Source organism: Papilio polytes, unplaced genomic scaffold (assembly GCF_000836215.1).
Source record: "Papilio polytes unplaced genomic scaffold, Ppol_1.0 DF821610.1, whole genome shotgun sequence".
NCBI classification, from domain to species: domain Eukaryota; kingdom Metazoa; phylum Arthropoda; class Insecta; order Lepidoptera; family Papilionidae; genus Papilio; species Papilio polytes.
In genome coordinates this window covers 41,513-63,146 of record NW_013527594.1, presented here as the reverse complement: position 1 = coordinate 63,146, position 21,634 = coordinate 41,513, and the positions used below count along the sequence as shown (strand labels likewise).

General features: G+C 34.0%; 3 protein-coding genes across 5 annotated transcripts in view; 1 reads left to right on the top strand and 2 right to left on the bottom strand.

Annotated features, from left to right (window-relative positions):
• The window catches only part of LOC106108366 (carbonic anhydrase 2-like), a 6,672-nt gene extending 3,025 nt beyond the window's left edge, over positions 1 to 3,647 (bottom strand). The window contains exons 1-3 of the mRNA XM_013289524.1: positions 3,524 to 3,647; positions 1,016 to 1,165; positions 378 to 516 (exon numbers count right to left, since the gene is read on the bottom strand). Of these exons, the coding sequence (XP_013144978.1) occupies positions 378 to 516; positions 1,016 to 1,165; positions 3,524 to 3,593 (359 nt within the window). The 5' untranslated portion in view covers positions 3,594 to 3,647. The remainder of the gene's footprint in view (positions 1 to 377; positions 517 to 1,015; positions 1,166 to 3,523) is intronic.
• Positions 3,648 to 5,601: 1,954 nt separating this feature from the next.
• On the top strand, positions 5,602 to 11,554 carry LOC106108346 (carbonic anhydrase 3-like). The gene is made up of 9 exons (XM_013289498.1): positions 5,602 to 5,780; positions 6,283 to 6,419; positions 7,022 to 7,105; positions 7,705 to 7,753; positions 8,327 to 8,356; positions 8,612 to 8,779; positions 9,926 to 10,173; positions 10,815 to 11,024; positions 11,416 to 11,554. Exons 1-9 carry the CDS (start codon positions 5,693 to 5,695, stop codon positions 11,524 to 11,526), a joined length of 1,125 nt encoding a protein of 374 aa, XP_013144952.1. The 5' UTR covers positions 5,602 to 5,692; the 3' UTR covers positions 11,527 to 11,554.
• Positions 11,555 to 16,974: 5,420 nt separating this feature from the next.
• The window catches only part of LOC106108357 (tyrosine kinase receptor Cad96Ca), a 45,867-nt gene continuing 41,207 nt past the window's right edge, over positions 16,975 to 21,634 (bottom strand). For all 3 annotated transcript variants that reach the window (XM_013289510.1, XM_013289512.1, XM_013289511.1), the window contains 5 exons: positions 21,178 to 21,329; positions 20,668 to 20,850; positions 18,890 to 19,029; positions 18,376 to 18,517; positions 16,975 to 18,165 (listed from right to left, as the gene is read on the bottom strand). In XM_013289510.1, coding sequence (XP_013144964.1) covers positions 17,941 to 18,165; positions 18,376 to 18,517; positions 18,890 to 19,029; positions 20,668 to 20,850; positions 21,178 to 21,329 — 842 coding nt within the window. In that variant the 3' untranslated portion in view covers positions 16,975 to 17,940. The remainder of the gene's footprint in view (positions 18,166 to 18,375; positions 18,518 to 18,889; positions 19,030 to 20,667; positions 20,851 to 21,177; positions 21,330 to 21,634) is intronic.

Here is a 21,634-nt window from a genome sequence, read left to right as displayed (position 1 = left end):
GACGTCATTGGTGTTTGAGATCGAGTAATGGAGGGTAAAAAATATTGCAGCGTTTTTAATTTATATTTAATTTGAGACAAACATTCAAGGTTTCTAAATGTTATTATAGGTTATAAAATGCTGTCTTTAAAATATTAAGCATAACTTTATTTGGATTTGTAACATTAGGAAACATCCCCATTGTGATTGTCGATTTTAGTCGATTGTTTCGCAGCCAAATTAACTGTTTAGTTACACAACTAACAATCGAGTAGTGTGCAACACCATATAATCATTAGAATCAAAGCGAGGATTAAACAATTGTGCGATAATATAGTTTCAGGTATGCACGCTTGAAATGTCGGTCAATGCACCAAGTAGTAATAATTTACACCAACCCGTGTCCATCCAATACGTGTTCGCAGCCAGTAAAATCGTCTACAGACCAGTGGAAATGCATCTGTTCGAAAATGTATTCCCCAATAAGTGGCCCACCACTGAGCCGTGGACGCGCGGAAGAATCAAATGTGAAGTATGCTGCGGAAAGAAAATTATATCTATTCTATACATATAAGAAAATAGAAGCGTCTGTTTGTAATATAAAGAGAAAAATTCCAGATTTCGGGAAGAGATACTAGCGTTGCTGATAACGAAAATCGCATTTAAATTATTTTTATCTGCCCACAAGCCTCGTTTGTTTCGGATAATCTCCGTAATGGCTGGTCCAATTTCGATCAGACTTTCACTGAAGGGTAGCTGATATAGACGGTCATATTATAGACTACTTTTTATGTTAATATTGCGTGAACTAAGTCGCAGGGAACAGCTAGTTTTTAAATACAACTCAACTTTGAAACTAACTGATTAAAATGAATGCCAAAACCATTGAAGAGTTAAGTCAATTTCTTCTACTCCAGAATGTCATGGAACATTAAATGTGGTCACTAATTTCTTTACGTTGATAGCAAGTTATCGATAATTTAATGTCAGGATAAATTGCTGTTTTGTCATCAACAGATATATTGTAAAACGCAACCTGTTTGTCCTGTATTAAGTAAAGTGCCATTAGCAGAGTTGTCCCAGTATCCTCGAAATTGCAAAGGATCGAGAGAAGACCAGGTCGGGCATCGGTGCACGGAGATCGCTATTGGAGACTGTGATGCTCGCAATTTTGATATTTGTTCAGCTGGAAATGAAAATAATATTGTCTTACTAATTTTCTAAATTACAAAGTTTGGAAAGATATCTGTTAGATTTTGCCGATAATACGGTTCCACGGATCTCGATGAAAGGCATAGATATAGAGCAAGGTCAGAAAGAACACAAACATAGACTAACTACTTATTTTTTAATTACCACGAAATCGTAAATCTAAAATATGCGTTCGGGGAAGTACCCGTTTCTTTTTCGGAAGACCCCATAAAATCTTGATAAGATAAAGAAATCGTTAAAATCTTTTAGTAATTCGTGTTACCGTAAAGCTTTTTTTTCTTGTAACTATTGGTTGAAAGCAACCATGAATAGTGACTTTTGTAGTATCTGTATCTGTATTAAATAAGGTATTGTTTTTCTCTTCTGATAAAAAAAGGAGGATCATGTAGTATCTGTATTAAATAGGTCGTTGTTTTATAATCTGTACATTTTTGTACAGATTATAAAACATAACATTTTTGTACAAATATACATTAAGGGACTTCTTCAATCGTATACTAATGTACTTATATTATAAATATAAAAGTTTAGATGTATGGATGGATGGATGTTTGTTAGAGTTTGTAGTCTAAACGGCTGTACGGATTTCAATGAAATTTGGTAGATGCAGAGGATAGTCTAGAGTCTAAAAGCACACATAGGCAACTGACTTGTTTCTTTCTTAATTTCGCGGGGACGGAGTCGCGGGCGAAAGCTAGTGAACAAATAATTTGTGAGTATGGTATGGCAGAAGGTCATGTAATTTTAAAACGCCCATAAATATTAGATATTCAATAACAAAGTGCTGTTAACAGTTGTGTAATAAAAAATATGTACTCGTATTTTATTGTTACCCTAGTGTCATAAAGCTGTTTATGCAATTGTCAAATCTATGGATAAGTCTAGAAGTTATGTTATTACTAGTAATTTATGGCATCCTAGTACAATCTGTTTAAAATGCCTCGTACTTTAACTGTCTTAAAATGCAAAATCATTTTTTAATTTCAAACAACCTAAGCGTTTCCGAAAAATTCAGGACAGTAGTTAAATAAGTAATCTTTTCCCTTGAGATATTTTATAAATTGACTGACGATTAACTGGTGCTTGAGATAAAACGAATTTACGAGTCTCGCTTACTAACAATATTTCTTTTTACCAACGGTGGAGAAACCGATAACCACTAGATATTTCAGTCCAAACATTTTAGACACAAATTCCTATTTTTATATTGTAGGATAGTGTAGAGACAATCTATACTAATATTATAAAGAGGAAAGATTTGTATTTTTGTATATATTGAAATAACTTGAAAACTACTAGGCCAATTTTCGTAATTCCTTTACCGTTAAAAGGTAGTTTATCTGTGAGTTACATAAGCTATATATTTTTTTTTAATTCGACGCGGACGAAATCGCAAGCTACAGCTAGCTATTTTATAAACTTTTAATAAGACTGTGAACATAAAAGTGGAGCATTATGGTTTCTACATACTAAGTTTTGCTAATAAGCTAATGTTACAGAATATAAAAGAATCTTATCTTAGAAAAGAACAAAATTATTTTTAAAAGATAAACAAATTTACTGTTTTATTAAATTTATTTAAAATATCTTTCTTTAGTAAAAAATATTTTAACAATTAATTTAACATAGTATGTCGATAACCTGATCTTCAAAATGGCGAACTTCCTCTATAGTTAATGAAATGAAAGCCACTTTATTCTAATAATTTTCAACTCAAAATTTGACTCAAGATATAATTCCTATTAAACCAAGATTAATTCCCATAAAAAAACGAAATAAAAAGATTTCCATTTTCAGATATTTCATGAGACATTATAGAAAATTAGTTATGGTGACTTTTTAAACACTTTCAACCTTAGAAATAAACGCGTTATAAAGTTAAGTTTACAGTGGTAGAGCCCGCTTTAACATCTTCGCACGAATGGGTCGGCTGGCCCGGTGTAATACCACGAACACACGGAAGACAGGCGTGAAGTGGAAACAATTCCGCGTTTCGTCTGATCAGTGTGGTGCCGGAGGCCTAATTTAGTCTCTATTCCTTTCCACCCTTTTCTTCAGAGGAAAGGATGGGAGAGAAAAGTGGATTTGACGGTGGAGGAGACGCATGGGAAGGGTAGGCAACGCATCTGCAATAGGGTCGTTTATGGGCAGCGGTCGCTTTACATTAAGGTGGATTCACATGGCCGCTTGCTCGTTTGCCACCTTATATTATAAAAAAAAACTTAGGAATAAACTGAGTATAAGCAAATAGTAGTAGACATTATGCTTATACTCAGTTTTACCTTTATAGTTACGGCGTTTATTTGTAAGGCTGTTGTAACATGTTACTTACCTTCGGACACTGTTTTTGACGACGTCACATTTATAGATGGTAAATACAACTTGATTATTTTATTAACCATTTTTTTATTTCACTTTACGTAACACAAGACACGTTTCACTTTGGATTTCTATAAGAAAACAATTGTTTCAAAGTTAAAACTATAATCAATAAGATTAGATATAGGGTCGATTTATCAAAAAAATACGATTGGCTTAGGAAAATTGATAACATACCACATTCTTTAGAATAATTCTTTATATATAATATGTATGTAAATGCGTCATTGTTTACATTAAAATTAATTAGTTACAAACTTAAAAAGTAACTTTGTTAATTTAAAGATACTAGTAAATATGTTCTTTTTTCATTTAAGTAATGTGCTCACTTCTTGCTTAAAATCCAAAATTTATTTCTTAAGTTAGGAATCATTTTATTTTCCTGTTTTACGTATTCATTTATAATCAAACGAGAAAGTTATTTCTAAATCTCAACGACAATCAAACTTTACAAGACAACACATTGTTTCTCACGTACAATAAAAGCTTCTTAAAAATAACTATTGTAAAATATTACATTTTTAATGTAGACATTTCGTTACATAATAGGAATTAGTCTAGTAATATTGATCTATCATTTTTATCCTACAGGATTACAGTGTCAAACTATGATAAGCCAGCGCTGGCTTGCGTCCGAAAATGATAAGATAACCGCCCACGTGCGTGCAGCTATAAAGGTGGGATTCCACGGTACACGCAGACGATCGTGCATTGATCACGACTGTAAAATCGCCTTCGTGATCTTGTTACAAAAAATTGCTTGTTGTTTTACAAACTACGAAATTAACTAACCATTCATTCAACTTAAGATGTTCAAACGATTGTCGTTTTAAAAGGCAAATAAAAACGATAACGGATTTACTACTTACTCGAAGTACCCCATTCATGTCGACTGTGCTGGATGTTCACAGACTTGTTAGTGGTGGATGCGACGCTGTTCCTACGGTGCAACGTGTCGTGTTTAAATAAATCACGCACCATGGAAACACATCTTAAATCAATGTTCATTCCGTTACTTTGCATCAATCATTCTTATGACATTAGATATTAAAAAGAGGAAAAGTAACGGATTATTTACAAAAAAAGCGGTTACTTCCGTAGCTCATATTACTCAACTTTATTCTTACATTTTTATATCTTATGTACGATTTTTTTTCCTTAATTATAGCGAAATGTAATTAAATAAAATACCAACTTTTTTCCCAGTGTTATTTGTTGACTTAAAGACCTTTTCTTTCAAACAATTTATCTAAACTATTTACGTTTATCAACAACTTAAGATAATATTTGACAACAGCAATTCGTTATCAATCTAATACCATTAGAAAAATATTTGCTATCGTGTACTTTACTTAACCTTGTACACGTTGATTTTATGTCCAGTCTACATTGTTGTAATCTAGCAATCCAGCGCTGGTGTGGAATAATGTAAACTAGGCCTTAAGTGATATGTTCTTGTAAGATATTAAATGAAGTTACAATAATTTTATACAAACTATTTGACCGGCGTTAGTATAATAATTAAAATATAACAATATCAAAGACATTATCATCGCAACAGGTTTTTGTCCTCCACATAACTCTCTCATACGTCATCTCAGTCATTCCCTTTTTGATCATGTCACCTTTCTCAATCCATCCATTTCATTCTAGGTCTACCTAGAGATAGACCGGTAGACCGGTGTACCACACTCATAACTAACGTTTTCCTTCTTAAAGCGATTCACCCCTCCTCATAACATGCCCATACCATGCTAACCTTTTACTTCTTACCTTTTCTACTCTACAGGAGCTACTTTCAAACTTCCTCTAAAATACTTATTTCACAATATCAGAGACGCAACCAGAAACTTCGTTGTAACAATTTACTGCATGGTTACCGATATTTTGTATGTATTATATTGCATTGATTAAATTAAAACCTCTATAGAAAATTATAACCTCAAACAGCCATTAAATGTAAGAAAAAAATAATTGACATTACGTCAAACAAATAGGTTATAAAATAATTCTTGTGGATTAATAATTTAAGTTTTTCTTGTTGTATTTTTAAATGTGTTAATTTTATGGAAAATATAATTTTTATGCGTCACTTTACCGTTCAAAGAGATATTGCTATGTTATGGTGTTTAATGAGGCTGACATATGCAAAGTTTTATGGATATTATTGTTAATACAAGTTAGTGATACGTATGTCGATAAATTAAAAGGTTTGTTAGTTAAAATGCAATTGTTTTTTAAGTTGCGTTATCTTTATTTCTTTGGTATATACGTAACTAGTTATTCCCGTGCGGCTTCATCCGCATGAAATTATAAATAAACTTAATTTTATTGTTTACATTTGTCAAATTCTCAATTGCAAATGCCAAAATGACCTTTACCATAATAACCGTGCTTCCATAATGTTGGTAGTTTGAAGTTTATGGTCCTTTTCCCACATGAGGGTTTTTTCAATTTTATTTACCCCCTAAGTTTAATAGCGTGAAAATATATAGCCTAAAGCGTGACATAAGTGTAGGGCTATATATTAACAAAAGAATTATTCAATAATATGCTACAATTGCTGACATCTTAAGACACAAAGTAGTGTGTGTTTACGCTTTATTATAATAGTATAGATAGAAGTATCGATTGATTTGAAGTATTTATTCGCTCTTTATCTACCTTGCTCTTTGTTGAAGAAGTTTGTAAAACCCTTTTTTATCCAAACAGATACTTATTTAGGAAAATATAACCAAGAAGAAACCAAAGATCAAACAACTTCACGTGCCAATAATTTGTACGACGACGCGGACGATCTGCAGAAACAGCTCGATAATGAAGCGAGAGACAAATTAAAAGTAGGAAAAGTGAGACTTTTTTAATTCTAAATATAACTATTGTATATGTTTAAATCTACGAAATAATTATTTTTATATTACTGATATAAATGCTAATGGTAAAAGGGATGGATGTTTGTTTGTATTTGTAGCCTAATTCCTGAACGGATCTATGTAGAGGATAGTTTGAAATGACACGTACTTTTTGTTTTTTTTAATTCCATATTTGTTCACAAACTCTGACGACTCCGACTCTTAAAAAGTAATTAGTAGCCTATGTGTTCTTCCAGATTCTGTTCTACATCTTTGTCAAATTTGAACAAGATCCATTGAGTACTTCTCAAGATACGAGTAACAAACATCCATCCATTCATCTAAACTTTCCCATTTTTAGTATAAGTTAGAATATACTTAAGCAAGAAGTAAGATTAGTAAGATTATCTCTGCTCTCCTTCATTTTCTGTTGGACCTAAAACTATTTTTATTAGATAGACAAGAAACAGTAATTAAAACATTTCTCATTTTGTAGACAAATATAGAAGAGGGAAGATATTAAACTACAGTGTATTTTCACAATTTTCTTCAACACATAGTATCAGTATCGCATTAATGTATTTCATGATTTTTTACAGCCTAAAACAATCTGGGTGTTCCATTTGCCCACACCGTTCCCAGACATCACGTATTTAGTGACGTCACGACGGCCAAGGAGCGCTGTTAGTGTTTGAAATAATTTATACTATATTTTTTAATAATACAACTGCACTTGAGGTTATTTCACTAACGACTACTAAAACGAATTTGAAACAATTCGCTTCGCTTCGTAATGAATTTGTAGTTTAATCGTGACCCTATCATTTATATGATGTTTCATAAATCAATGTCGTTTCAGTATTCTGCATATTTGAGGGATATTGTTTTATAATATAAGGTGTCAAACGAGCAAGCGACCACCTGAATCCGCAAATATGGCGAAGCGACCGCTGCCCATAGATATCCGCAATTGCAGATGCATTGCCTATTCTTAATTGACGGAGAAGGAGACGCACATAAAGAGGATATTTCCCCTTACTATGCACTATCACCTCTGCCGTCTAATCCACTTTCCCTTAAAAGAAAAGGGTGGTAAGAAAAAGGGACTTTAATTTGATTGTATAAAGTACTTGAATGGAAAAGTCGAGGTGTAATGTTTGTGATCGTCTTGCGTTTTGTTTGTTGCTTACTGGTTTTAAATAATTTGTCGATTTATAAATATGGGTCGAGTAAATTATTTTTTTAATGTTTTAATTTGTGCTTTTTATTATTTTTTCCGCAGGATCATCAAGATAAAACACTAATTAAGAATAATACAAAGACAGAACCTGGTAAATATCAATATCTGTTGACACTTTAAATTACATTTGCCTTTCTATATTACGTTTGGTTCAAGGTGAGAGTTGTTTCTACTGATTGTTAAAATCTCCGTAGTTAAAAAAACGATTGTTTTTTAGAACAAAAAGCACTGTATTCTGTCCATCCACTTGCCCTTGTCCCAACGGAGTGTTGGCGCAATGTGTTGCTTTTCTATACATTTCTATCAGCCGTTATATCTGAATCTACTCTCTTCTTAAGCATATCCTCTTTCGCACAATCCGTACACAGTAGTTATAAGTTTTATGTATAACTAGCTTTCGCCCACGACTCCGTTCATGTGGAATTTAAAAAAAAAACAAAAGTGAGTAGCCTATGTGTTCTTCCAGACTATCTCTACATCTATACTAAATTTCATCGAAATTCGTTCAGCCGTTTAGGCTACAAACACCCATTTATAATATTAGTAAATAAATAAATAAGTAAGCCGACCCTACGGGAGTAGGATAAGGAGATGATAATGATGAAGTAAATATTAGTATGATTAGTATGGTGTAAAACGTAATAAATAATGTAATTTGTTTTAGTTGAAGCCGCCGCTGAATGGGATTACAAAAGTAAGTCATTATTTTTTTAATTTACCAACCATAGGTTTTATGAACTTATGAATTAGGGGTATTCTTTCTTTCTACAATATTCTTCGACTAACCTAACCTTAGTACATTTTATTAACCTAACGAATTGTATATAATTTTTTTGCTTAAATAGTTCAATATCTTACTATATCATTTATCTAAATATAATATTCTCCTAAATTCAAATAAAGGTAAAAGAACATGACCACTTTAACTAGTTTCTTATTTGTTCATCAGATCAAAATGACTGGGGTAAGATGTTCCCTGATTGTGGAGGTCGATCTCAGTCACCAGTTGATCTACCGCTGCAAGGATTCGTCAAGGCGAAAGGCGGTCGGCGTCTCCTGTTCACCAACTATGACCTTTACCCGGAGAAAATAACAGTTCAGAATGATGGCAAACGGGGTAAGAAAATACGTTACTTTTATTGTTTCTAATCTTTAGCGCCCAGTTTCCGAAGTCTTTCACTTTTAACAACTGTAATGATTGGCTGAATTTTTTTTATTTCTACCCCGTATTTTATCTCTCTGTTAGGTTACAAAGCTGTAGTAGTTATTGTTACGCAAGCATTGTCAACTGCACTGCGACGTATGGACGTGTCATACAAACAAAATAGTGATTGTTGATTTATTTTATTCAGTACAAACCTGAAGTATGAAATCCACTTTATAACACTGGTTGTAAATGAAGGATTTATAAAAGGAAAAATAGTGGTGGAGTTTTAACAACGTAAAGCGCTTGCTAAAATTAATTAGCTATGTAAACTTGGTATTGTTAGCTTAAGTAAATATAATAGATCAGAGAACGCTTTTGTTTTTAATAAATCACAAAGGTTATATTCTCTGTGTGATTAAAATTTTAGAAATAAAGTGAATGCAAACAACTTGTAACAGATTTGTTGTAACAGTGTGTAACAATCGAGCAAATTTGAATTGTAGAATATAGAATTGTGATATTCTGTTACAATTAAGCGTCAATAACCTAATGGTTTGGGGTGTGGACTACCGATTTTGCGGTCTAGGGTTCAAATGCCGCCATTCGACTATTGTCGTGAACCATATCCTAGCACAAGGCTAGATCTTAGTTGGTATGGTAAAAGGAAATATAAGTAAACTAGCTGTTCCCGTGCGACTTCATCCGCGTACAATTATGAAAACTTTATTATATTGTTTACATGTGTCAAATTATCAATTGCAAATGTCAAATTGACATGACATGATGACAAACCATGGCAACCTTGCTTTCTTGACGTTGGCAGCAACTTATGGTCTCTTTCCCACATTAGGGTTTTTATCCAAAATATTTACCCCCAAGTTTAATGGCGTGAAAACATATAGCCTAAAGCGTGACGTAAGTGTAGGGCTTTTTATTAAAAAAAGGATTATTCAAAAATGTGCTGTAATTGCTGACATCTTAGGCAACAAAGAAGTGTGTGTATACGCTTTATTATAATAGTATAGATTAACAAAAATCTACTAGTATTTAAAAAAAATAATGGACAATTTGTAACGTTACTTTGTCATAACTTTTAATGACCAATTTGTTTTGCAGTGGTATTATTTGGTCAGTGGGATCGCAACCGTATGCCGCTGGTGTACGGCGGAGCTGCACATAGTCGACGGTATATTTTCCATTCCTTGAGCTTTGTATGGCCTTCGGAGCACACGATAGGAGGGCTACAGTTCCCTATGGAGAGTCAAGCATTGCATATATCTGCTGAATACGGGTCAATGAAGGAAGCTTTGGATGCAGCCCCGAGTGATCCTCAAGCATTTCTTGGTATCGTCAATATTTATAAGGTGAAATACCTTTTTAATGTTGATGTTTTAACTAGTTTTGCTTAGTTAACTTTAGCATGTAAAAACTCAGAAATTAGTACTGGAAGTTGTGTTTATTTTTGTACAAATAAAGAAAATAAACCGCCGTTTGTTCATTACGTAACTAATTAAACTTTTAATCGCTTTCGTGGACTCTTAAAGCTCGCGATTGTCACAACTTTAGCGGAATTGACGTTTCAATTAAGCGAATGTTTTATTTCAACGCCCCCTTAAGATCGTCGTAAAATTCATATTTCATTTTAATTGACTTGCCAGTTAAATATATATCTGGTGAAATCTCTTTAATTTCTTAATCGTCTAACTTTATCTCGTTATGAAAGAATCTTTAGCTCTTTTATAAAACATCAACTTGCCCTTATCCCTTATGAAGGGTCGGCACAGTATGTGCTGCTCTTCCATACATCTCAATCAGCCGTCATATCTGAATCCACTCCTTTCTTAAGCATGTCTTCTTTCACACAATCCATCCATACTTTCTTCGGTCTTCCTCTACCTTTGTAGCCATCCACATTAATTCTTAACATTTTCTTTCTTTCTTTTATAACATGTAATTCAAAGTACAATTATTTATTATTTTATGTTTCAAGATCAATTTTTTTTAGTTCGAAGATCACACACAAAAAGGATTGCGGGAAGTTTTGAGTGTCCTAAGAAAGCAAAGCACTTTCAATAATTCCGCTGCTTTGCACCCATTGAGTTATTTTGTACCGCGATTCAAAGACTATGCGAGTTACCAGGGGTCATTGACCGCGCCACCGTGCACTGAATCAGTACTTTGGTTGGTACGTGCAAGAAGTTTACCAGTTCAAAGGGTAAGTGGTTTTATTTTTATTTAAAATTCAATAAATTTGCAAAACTGATCTTGCCGATGATTAATAGAGACGGTCCTATTATAGTTAATTGTTTATACATTGCATTTTAGATTATGTTTTTATTATTGAGGTGGCAAACTAGCAAGCTGTCACCTGAAACCACTAAAATGGCGAGGCGAGCACTGCTCATAGACATCTGTAATTGCAGATGCGTTGCCTACCTTTAATCAACAGAGGAGACATTTAAAGACGATATTGCCTCTTCCTATATGTCTCCTCCACCGTCAAATCCACGTTTCCTTCCCATTGTATCTTAAGAAAAGGATGGAAAGGGAAACAGACTAAAATTAGGCCTTTTTATTCTGTTGTATAAATTTTTTTAACTTTACAGGAGGCGATAGCCGCCGCACAGAAATTGAGAAGTCCCTACGGAGATACGCAGAGCTTTGCCGTTCGTTTTACGCAACCGCTTAATGATAGGAAAATATTCTTATTTCATTAAAAAATTACAAAACTATACAATGTCATAATTTGATGTTTCTTTACTAGACTAATACCGATAAAACCTCATGTCCAAGACATGAGATATATTTTCTATACGTATATTTAAATGGTTGATAAATCATTAATCAGAATCTTTCTAGTTTAAATTATGGATTTAATATATCATTTTTAATAATAAACGGATAATAGATTGGTCTTGATAACCATTTGTCCAACGCTCCTCCGGGTTTGTATTTGAATTTCTGGAATGAATACATAGTTAATTTTAAATTATCAAAAAAACAATACCAGAAGACTATATCTATATCTATACATGTAATAAAATTGGAGTGTCTGTAACATGAAAAGTAAAATTCCAGATTTCGATAAGATTTGCGTTGCTAATAACCAAAATCGCAATTAATTTTTTTTTGTCTTTCTGTCCGCAATTTGCTAGGGGTAGCTCACAATGACGGGTATATTATAGGCTACTTTTTTATCTTATTATTGCGTGGATGAAGTCGCGGGCAACAACTAGTACAAGAATAAATGTGAAAATTTGCATGTATATTCTTGATAACCTAACTGACTGTAGCCTAAATAAATTTCTCAATTTTCAAGTGTGCGTCATTAGTTTTATTATTTTAAGACTAGCTTTTGCCCGCGACTCCGTCAGCGTGGAATTAAAAAAACCTAAAATAAGTGGCCTTTGTGTTCTTCCAGACTATGCTCTACATCTACACCAAATTACATCCAGATCTAGTCATCCGTTTAGGTTACAAACTCTTACAAACATCCATCTAAACTTTCGCATTTATAATATTAGTATGATTATAAGAATTTGTGAAGAATAATTTCTTTCGTTCATGAATTTATACGACCTTCACAGTGATCCTAGTCTTACCCCGATACGTAGAAGCCTATTTATAATTTCCTGGTCAAGTTGGGGTTGAAGATCATCCACGTCATCATCCAGCGTGTTGCGGTGTGATGTTATCTCATCTTGTGTGCCGCCTTCTAGATTAACACGGTTTTTTAATATACTAATGCTACGAACGTTATCCATTTTTAATGGGTAGGTTTAGAAGTAATATCCATGTGTATATCCACAATGTTTTTTTTAATACCTATTGTATGTCATCTTGTTCGTTTTAGAGCGCACAAACCTTTGATTAAACTATCGCCTGCTATTGACTCCTATGAGCTTATATGAAGGTGCGCACACTACTTGATTTTTAGTTGTGTGGTAAACTGTTGAATTGGTTGCTAAACAATCGACAATCGCACAACAGTTGTTTCATAGTTTAGTCAAAAGTGTGCTCCCGCTCTTAATCTACACTATTATAATAAAGCGTAAACGCACACTTCTTTGTTGCCTAAGATGTCAGCATTTACAGCATATTTTTGAATGATTCTTTTTTTAGATAAAAAGCCCTATACGTCACGCTTTAGGCTATATATTTTCACGCCGTTAAACTTAGGGGGTTAATATTTTAGATAAAAACTTTAATGTGGGAAAGAGACCATAAGTTGCTGCCAATATCAAGAAAAAAAATTGCTAAGGTTTGTAATGTCGTGTCATTTTGACATTTAGTGATGTCAATTTGACAAATGTAAACAATAAAATAAAATTTTCATAATTACTTGCGGATGAAGTCGCACGGGAACAGCTAGTATCTATAATATTATGCTTTCTAAATACACGTTTCAAAGTAAACTCTCAGTTACATAAATGTGTTGAGATTTGTGAAACCAATCGTATAAAAATAAATAATATTTTACGGATACATCAGGAAAATGTTACCGTGTGAAATAGACCGACACTCGTGTCGGTGCAATTTCACGTATGGATAACCTTGACGTCACATCGCTATCGTAAAATCCGTTATTTTCTATTTTAGAAACAATAAGACGGTGTATTAAAATGAACTTATTATTTTTTACGCGTTGTGTAAAAGAACGATAAAACGAAGGAATTTACAGCATTAAAATTTTACTGTTATTGCGAAGGATACCTGCCTTGATTTATTTATACTCAGTCCTTGGGAGATATTGCTTTTTTAAGCCAGTTAATGTTACGCGAAAAAAAATGAGAATACCCTTAGATTACGATAGACTACTTAAGTTCGTACTATACTTAGACTTACCAGATTGATGCACTAAATTTAATTTTTTTTGACGAAATCTATGCGCTTTTAAATTACATGATAATTATTCGGATTATTCCCAATCGTCACCCCGCTCTGTCTCCACGTGGGAACAGATGGGAACAAAAAGTTTCATCCGTCCCACCTTTTGCGACGAGGGGATGGCTAGAACATTATACTTCATACCGGATTCCAACTGTCACCTTATTGGTGATAGTGGGCTTATAAGGTGGGACGGATGAAACTTTTTATTCTCACGTGGGGACAGTGCGGGGTGATCGCTGGGAATAATCCAGTTATTTAGATTTTAACACGCTCTTTTCAAAAAGCTATTTGTACTAAAGTCGGTGTATCTGACGGAATTAATTTCGCAAGCAAACATTTTATACATTTCATGTTTCAAAGAAGACAAATTTATACATTACTTATAAATTGTTGGCCAAAAACTTCTTGTCTAATTGCTCCTTTTAAACCAACAAAACAAGTAAACATAACTCCTAAGAACAATTCCGACATTATTCTTAAGTAAACTAAACAAAAATAACAAAATCCACGAAGTTAAAATCAATTCGTTATAGAATAATTTAATAATTGATTTCCTACTTTAAAATTGATCGTAGGAGAAACGAAAGAAATTATGTATATCTATGCATCAAACATACAACACTATTGTGATTTTGCGCAAGAAAATCGTGCCGTATTTACATATTTAACTGCATTTATATCCAAGCATTGGCTTTTCTTTTTTTTTATAATATAAGGTGGCAAACGAGCAAGCGGCCACCTGAATCCACCGAAATGGAAAGCGACCGCTGCCCATAAACGTCCGCAAATGCGGATGCGTTGCCTACACTTAATTGACGGAGGAGGAGACGCACATTAAGAGGACATTTCCCCTTCATATGCGTCTCCTCCACCGTCAAATCCACTTTTCCTTTCAATTCTTTCCTTTTAAGAAAAGGGTGTAAAGGAAAAGCGACTAAAATTAGGCCTCCGGCACCACACTCATCAGACGAAACACGAAATTGCTTCCATTTTACGCCAGTCTTCTGTGTGGTCGTGTATTACTGGGGGCGAGCCGGCCCTGCAGTACTAAGATGTTAAAGCGGGCTCTACCACTGTTAAGTAGTTTTCTAAATTATTTTGTCGCATCGTAGATTTATAATTATATGAATTGTGGAATCGTCTGTCTTCGACGGATTTCCAAACCGCTACAACTTAGGGTCCTTCAAGAAGCGAGCATATCACCTAATTAAAGTCCGGCAACGCATCTGCAGATCCTCTGGTATTGCGGATGTCTATGGACGTCGATGAACATCTTTCCCGCTGCTCTTGCCCCTTCTCTACTAAGAAACTAGCTTTCGCAACGCGACTCCGTCCGCGTGAAATTAAAATAAGTGAATGGCCCATGTGTTTTTTCAGACTATCCTCTACATCTAGACCAAATTTCATCGAAATCCGTTCAGCCGTTTAGACTAAAAATTCTAACAAACCATCCATCTAAACTTTCGCATTTATAATATTAGTTTGATAGATTTAAATGTACGAAAGTCAAGGTATACGAGTAGTTACATTATTTTTTCTTGTAATATAATTAAATCTTACAATTTCCATATATTTTACATCAAATGAAGCTCATTACGTTTGATATAAGACAATGTCTGACTAATTACAAGACAGGTTTCGCAATTCGCACCGTCTTCACAGATGATTAGTAGTTCCTTTGTTCTAAGTATAATGTAAATCTGATGAGTGAATTAACGATGAAATGAAATATATCTGCTACGTGAATCCACAATGTTAGTTGTAATCTTACTAGCATTTTAAATCGCCTGCACACTAAACTATCGCAGAACTGTTCGGTCTCGCTTTGATTCCTACGAGCTTATGAGTAGTTGCTCACACTACTCCTTGAGTTTTAAATTCGCTGCGAAACAATCGACAATCGCGCTTTAGTTGTGCGATAGTTTAGTCAAAGGTCACCCGCTCTAAATGTGAAAGTTTCGACGGATGCATTTTTATTACAGTTTGTAGCCTAAACTGCTGAACGGATATCAATGAAATTTGGCATAGATGTAGAGGATAGTATGAAAGAACACAGGCTACATACATTTGAACTTCATACGGACAAAATCGCAGGCGAAAGCCAGATATTAGATAGATAGGTTGAGGTAGTAAACATTCTTTAGACTAACAAAACAACTTCTTTAGACTGATGTTGGCATGATTTGTTCGCTTTATTTTGATAATAATAAGAAGCAATCGCGTTATAAATAATAATAAGAATAAATAAGCAATCTAGACGTGAAATAAGATCGCTAAAGGTAGATGTGTAAGGCGAATATACCATTAAAATGTTTTAATCAAAAGGCACATAAAGATTAAAAGGAACGGGCTTCTTATGTTTGGAGAAATGAAATTCTGTAATAACTGTATCTTTCTACGTTAGTGTTTTTATTACTTTTGTGTACCAGCTTTAAATAATTGTTGTAATTATTATTTACCGTTTTAATATCCCATTTCATCGATGAGTACCTTACATTTGTAATTTATCTAGACAAATTGTAAAGGGTTAGCAAATCCATCGATACTGATATTATAAAGAGGAAACCTTTGTATTGCTCGATTTTTGATGTATTTGATTCATGCAAAAACTATTGGGCCAATTTAAAAAAAAATACATTAATAAGGCAATTTATTTGTGTGTAACACAGGCTATGTTCTGTATTATTTTTTAATTATACACAGGCGAAGTCGCAGGGAACAGTTAGTATCAAATAAATTCACAAAGTAACGTGATAAAATATCTTGTGAAGATTTATCATACTAATTACATTAGAATTATCTATACTATACTATTATAATAAAGCGTAAACACACACTTCTTTGTTGAACCCGCACTGGAACAACTAGTTAGATAGTTAGTCTGAATAGATTAAATGATTATTATTATTATTATTATCACATATCTTTATTCTCTTATTTTTATATATAATACATTTCACATGATTTTCTTAAAAAAAATAACAAAATAAAACATATTATATAAAAAAATAGTAAGTCCACCGGCTGCGGAATCCGATGACTCAAGCAACCAGTGGTCAGGGCTGCAGAGACAGGAACCTCCTCACTAGTCGTGCGGTTTCTAAAATAACCGCCTTTTGTATCGGGCCCTTAATCCAACTGTCTAGCGAGAGCTTCTTGAGGTGTTGGTCGAGGCTCTTCGCTATCAGCCCGTGTGCCGAAACGACTATCGGAATAATGGTAGTTGATTTCAATTATTATTATTATTATTATAGTTAGGAAATGAAACGCAAAAGTTACCGCAACAAAACTTTTTATTGAATTTAAAATTCTTAGAACTAAAAATTAAACAAGTAATTGCTGTACAGATATTAAGATAAATATATCTAAGGACTAGTCGCTATATATGAACAAAATTCCCTTATTTACACATATTTTTGTGAATAATCTCATCATCCATTATTGGTTCGTTTACCTATAATTATTTCGTTCAATGAAAAATCAACACTCAAAATAAAACGAACCTACATTCAGCATTTTATTGGATAAGACTTAAATGACATTTTTAAGGTATTTATATGCGATTTAAAAACATTTTAGGGATACCAAATGCTTACCTTTTTAGTTAAACACATAATATTTGGATGGAATACTTATAAGTGGTCGGCATTATACTTTTATTATCTAAAATATCAAATATATCTCAAATTGAAATGGTTAATACATTATACCTTAAAATTTAATCTGCAGCCTTTTTTATTGTATTTTTTTTAATCTTACTAGCAATAACAGATTCCAGATGATTGAAATTGTTAAATTAAAAAAAATAACGTATTGCCCGATCTGTATTTGTTACCATAGAAAAGAATCGAATAGTCGATTAATATTAAGAACTATAGATTTTTTTGCATGTTCTAAATCTGAGAATATTTTTAAATTGTTTAGATTTTCGAAATAAATTTATATAACTAATTATTTAACGGCTAACACTGTCGTGTTTTTTTTTAATAGACGTCAGTAATTATATAACGGCTTTTTTTAAAGGACGTGACTGATTTAGTTATATTTTTTTACAACTTTTCAATATCTTGCTATAAATTTTAACAACTTAAATTATCATTCCAAGACCTCAAGCCTACATTAAGATTCATTTAAGTTAACACGTTACTTAATATTAATGCTGAATCCACAATAAAAACATAAAAAAATAAAGCACTTTAGTAGAAATACTAATAATTTATATACTATCCTTAAATTGCACATTACACTTTCTCGCCTTCTAAATTCTGTACATTGTAATACGAATGATCTGGGAATCTTTCCAATTCGATATAGTCCATTTCAGTACAGAGCAATCTTTCCAACATGGCGACTACTTCCTTGAAGTCTGGTCTAGCGCTGGGCTCGGCCTCCCAGCAGTAGTACATTATGTTGTAGAGTTCCCGACGACAATGCTCCGGCTTCTCTAGACGATGTCCATCACGCACCTGAAAACACATGTTATATTAGATTTTTGTTTGTGAAGATTTTGGTAAAATTCCAACTGTATAAAGGTAACTTTCGCCCGCGATTCCGTCCGCGTGGAATTAGAAAAACAAAAGTATTTTTGAGTTAATTATGTTTATACGATATATATGTTTTTTGGGAATATTACTCTTATGAATACGAGTAAATAAGTGCGATTTATAGTTTGTCACCTTTCGCATGACGTCGCCCGCGGAGAGGCCGGGGTAGGGCGTGGAGCCGAGCGTCACTATCTCCCACAGCAGCACGCCGAAACTCCATATATCTGATTTCACGCTGAATATATCATCGTACAGGGACTCCGGCGCCATCCATCTGGAGACAAATCATTATTTTATCACCTAATATCATTTTACGAAACAAAACTTTTGTAGATATGAAATGTTCAGCCAGTCTTGGGTTCGAATCTCGTGGTACCAAATTGATGTTTGATTTTCATGTGTACATAATTTACGCGACGTTGTTACGATGAAAAGAAACATTGTAATGCTTGCACGTCTCTGTGAAGAAATTCAAAGATATGAGTGAAGTCAACCAATACGCACTTGGCCAGCGTGGTTGACTAAGGGTTAGTCACGCTAACTTAGGGTAGGTTCCAAACCCCTGTTATCGTGAGCTGGTGATAAGTTTTTACCAGGTTTTTGATCAAAGAATTAAGAAACCTAGTTGTAAATAGGATGACATTACCTGATAGGCAACCGGCCATCACTCTTCCTTTCATACACATGAGTTCCAGCGACGTCGCGCGCCAGCCCGAAGTCAGCGACCTTGCACGTCCTCTCCTCAGTGATCAGGACGTTCCTAGCAGCCAAGTCGCGGTGAATTATCTGTAATGAAACCACATATAGAATTAAACCAATTAATACACTAAAGGGTTTATCAATAACGGTTTGTCAATCTTAAATTATAAATAACGAATGTTCGGATCTAGAGTTTCTGCTGTTATGAACACAACTTTCCCCTTTGACTTCTTAATTATGTCAGTCATTAGTGTTAAGTGAAATACATACTGTAGTAGATTATTTGTCAATAATTTCAGTAAATAAATAAAATTACTTGATCTGTCTAAAATTATACGAGTAACTGCTAAATGAATCTTGATAAAATTTGGAATTAACGTAGAGGTCTGTAAGAGCACATAGACTACTTTTGTTTTTTTTTTAATCCAAGCTGACGTAATAACGATCAAAAGTTAATTTCTAAACATAACTTTAAAAAATCATTCAATGTATTGGTTTGTTCGGAAAGTAATTTCGTTTTTTCCGTCAGAGGACTTAATTACGTTTTTTCGAAACCAACTTCACACTTAAGCCGCATAACCATTATATGTCTTGAGAGCTGATATTGTAAGGCTTGTGTGTGAAAAAGTTCTATTAATTCTACACAGTAGTTTTTGGTTGGTGTCCTTTTAAATATGGAGACAAAAAGCAGCATTTTCGTCACATTTTATTTTTTTACTTCAGAAAAGGTAAAAATGCTGTCCAAGCGAGAAAAAAATTGACGGATGTGTATGGAGAAGGCGTGTTAACAGTACACCAGTGCCAGAACTGGTTTGCAAAATTTCGATCCGGCAATTTTGATGTCGAAGATGCACCACGGTCAAAACATTAGTTGATGTAAATCGGCGAATAACCACACGAGAGATCGGTGAGAGATTAAATTTGTCGAATTCGACTGTTTATGGCCATGTCTTTATGTTATGTTCATAAACTGTCTTTCATGTTCCCCAAAAAAAACGAAATGACTTTCCGAACAACCTAATACTTGTTACCATTTACGTGCAAACAGTCAAAGCAAAACAAATAATTAGGCAGTTATTTTGGTCACGTTTTCATTTTGAACAACATGCGTTATAAAAGTGACCCTTCTGATTGAATCAAGCTTTCGGAATAGGCTATAAAATTTTGATATCACGATATTAGCGTGAGATAACTTTTTCTAAGTTTACTGTTCATAAAAGTTGAATATTGTTACTTTCGACTTAATTTGACCCCCAATTAAAATTGACATCTGAATTCTTAGAATAACCCTTTGCGAATAAAGAATCTAATAAAGAGTCTGAGGAGTTACAGAAAGTTATTCGAAATAAATCATTTTTATAGAAGAAAATTTGCTGTGGTGAGGTACAATCGGGGACATTGACGGTGTTCCACCTCAGAAGCTATCGTTTGAACATTTTGAAACGAGACGCGGAACATAAATCAATACTGCACAGCGTACACGTGTCTGTACAAAAAAAGGCGACCAGTGACACAATGCCAGTTTTTATTATTATTATCATTATTCTTTCGTTTGTACACCCTGCTTTAATTAATTAGTTTGTCTCGTTGCAATAAACAAGGCAATATTTACTGTAATGGAACAGCACGGATTTCCGCGATTGTACATGAGATTAGATAGTATGCCTTTACCGTACTATACACAGTACGAGTATGAATTTCGTGAGGTCCTATCAGGTCACTTACCCCCTTGCTGCTGAGGAAGTCCATTCCGCGCGCGACTTGGTAAGCGAAGTGCGTGAGGTCCCGTGAGGTGAGGAAGAGGCTACCAGCGTGCGTATTCCCGTAGTGCCGACCAGCGCGAGACTCCCGCAGGAACTGTTGAAGCTTGCCCAAGCTCACATACTCCATTATAACCAGCGTTGGCTCCTGGAATATATTAAAAGAAAATAAGAACCTCCATAACAAATCCTCTCCTCCTCCTCCTCTTTGATTGATATTGATGACGAAATAGAGATTGCCAACATTGATTTTTGTGTTGAACTTTGCAATATTAATTTTGAAACGTGATGTTCGATTTTTATTGAAATACTAGCTTTGCCCGCGAATCCGTTCGCGTAGAATTAAAAAACATAACTGAGTAGCCTATTTTCCAGAATATCCTCTACGTCTATGCCAAATTTCATCGAAATCTGTTCAGCCGTTTAGGCTACAAACTCTAACATCCATCCATCTAAACTTTCGCAATATGATTACCTTCTCGGTGCAACATCCAATCAGTCGAACAACGTTAGGATGTGTGCCCAAATTCTTCATCACAATCAGCTCTTGCAGCAAATCACTTTTTTCTTTCTCTGAAGCGTTTTCTTTGAGTGTTTTCACAGCTACAGTTTGTTCGCCTTTTTGTCCTGTAAGTTATGTTTGAAATTTAAACAGTTTGATACAACAGCCACACAAAAAAAATTAAAGAATTAGGGCCTGTCCCACTAAATTATAAATTGTCTAATAACAATCCAACGTGTAAAATATGTGATGGGAATATAGGATTTAGTTCCCTTATCTGACAGTGACGTCATTTTTATGCTATCTGAGCCTCTATCAGCCAGGCCATAAGAAAATAGGCATCACGGTATTCAAGGATTTCTAGAACAGGCTAACGGCGAAGGTCATATAACCACTACTGTGTAGCGTTGCGATAAGAGAAATAGCACTT

Coding starts and splice junctions, on each gene's coding strand:
- LOC106108346 (XM_013289498.1), top strand. CDS start 5,693: ATGGTGTTTAATGAGGCTGACATATGCAAAGTTTTATGGATATTATTG. Junction 8,357..8,611: donor CGCTGAATGGGATTACAAAA/GTAAGTCATTAT, acceptor TTTGTTCATCAG/ATCAAAATGACTGGGGTAAG. Junction 11,025..11,415: donor GAAGTTTACCAGTTCAAAGG/GTAAGTGGTTTT, acceptor TTAACTTTACAG/GAGGCGATAGCCGCCGCACA.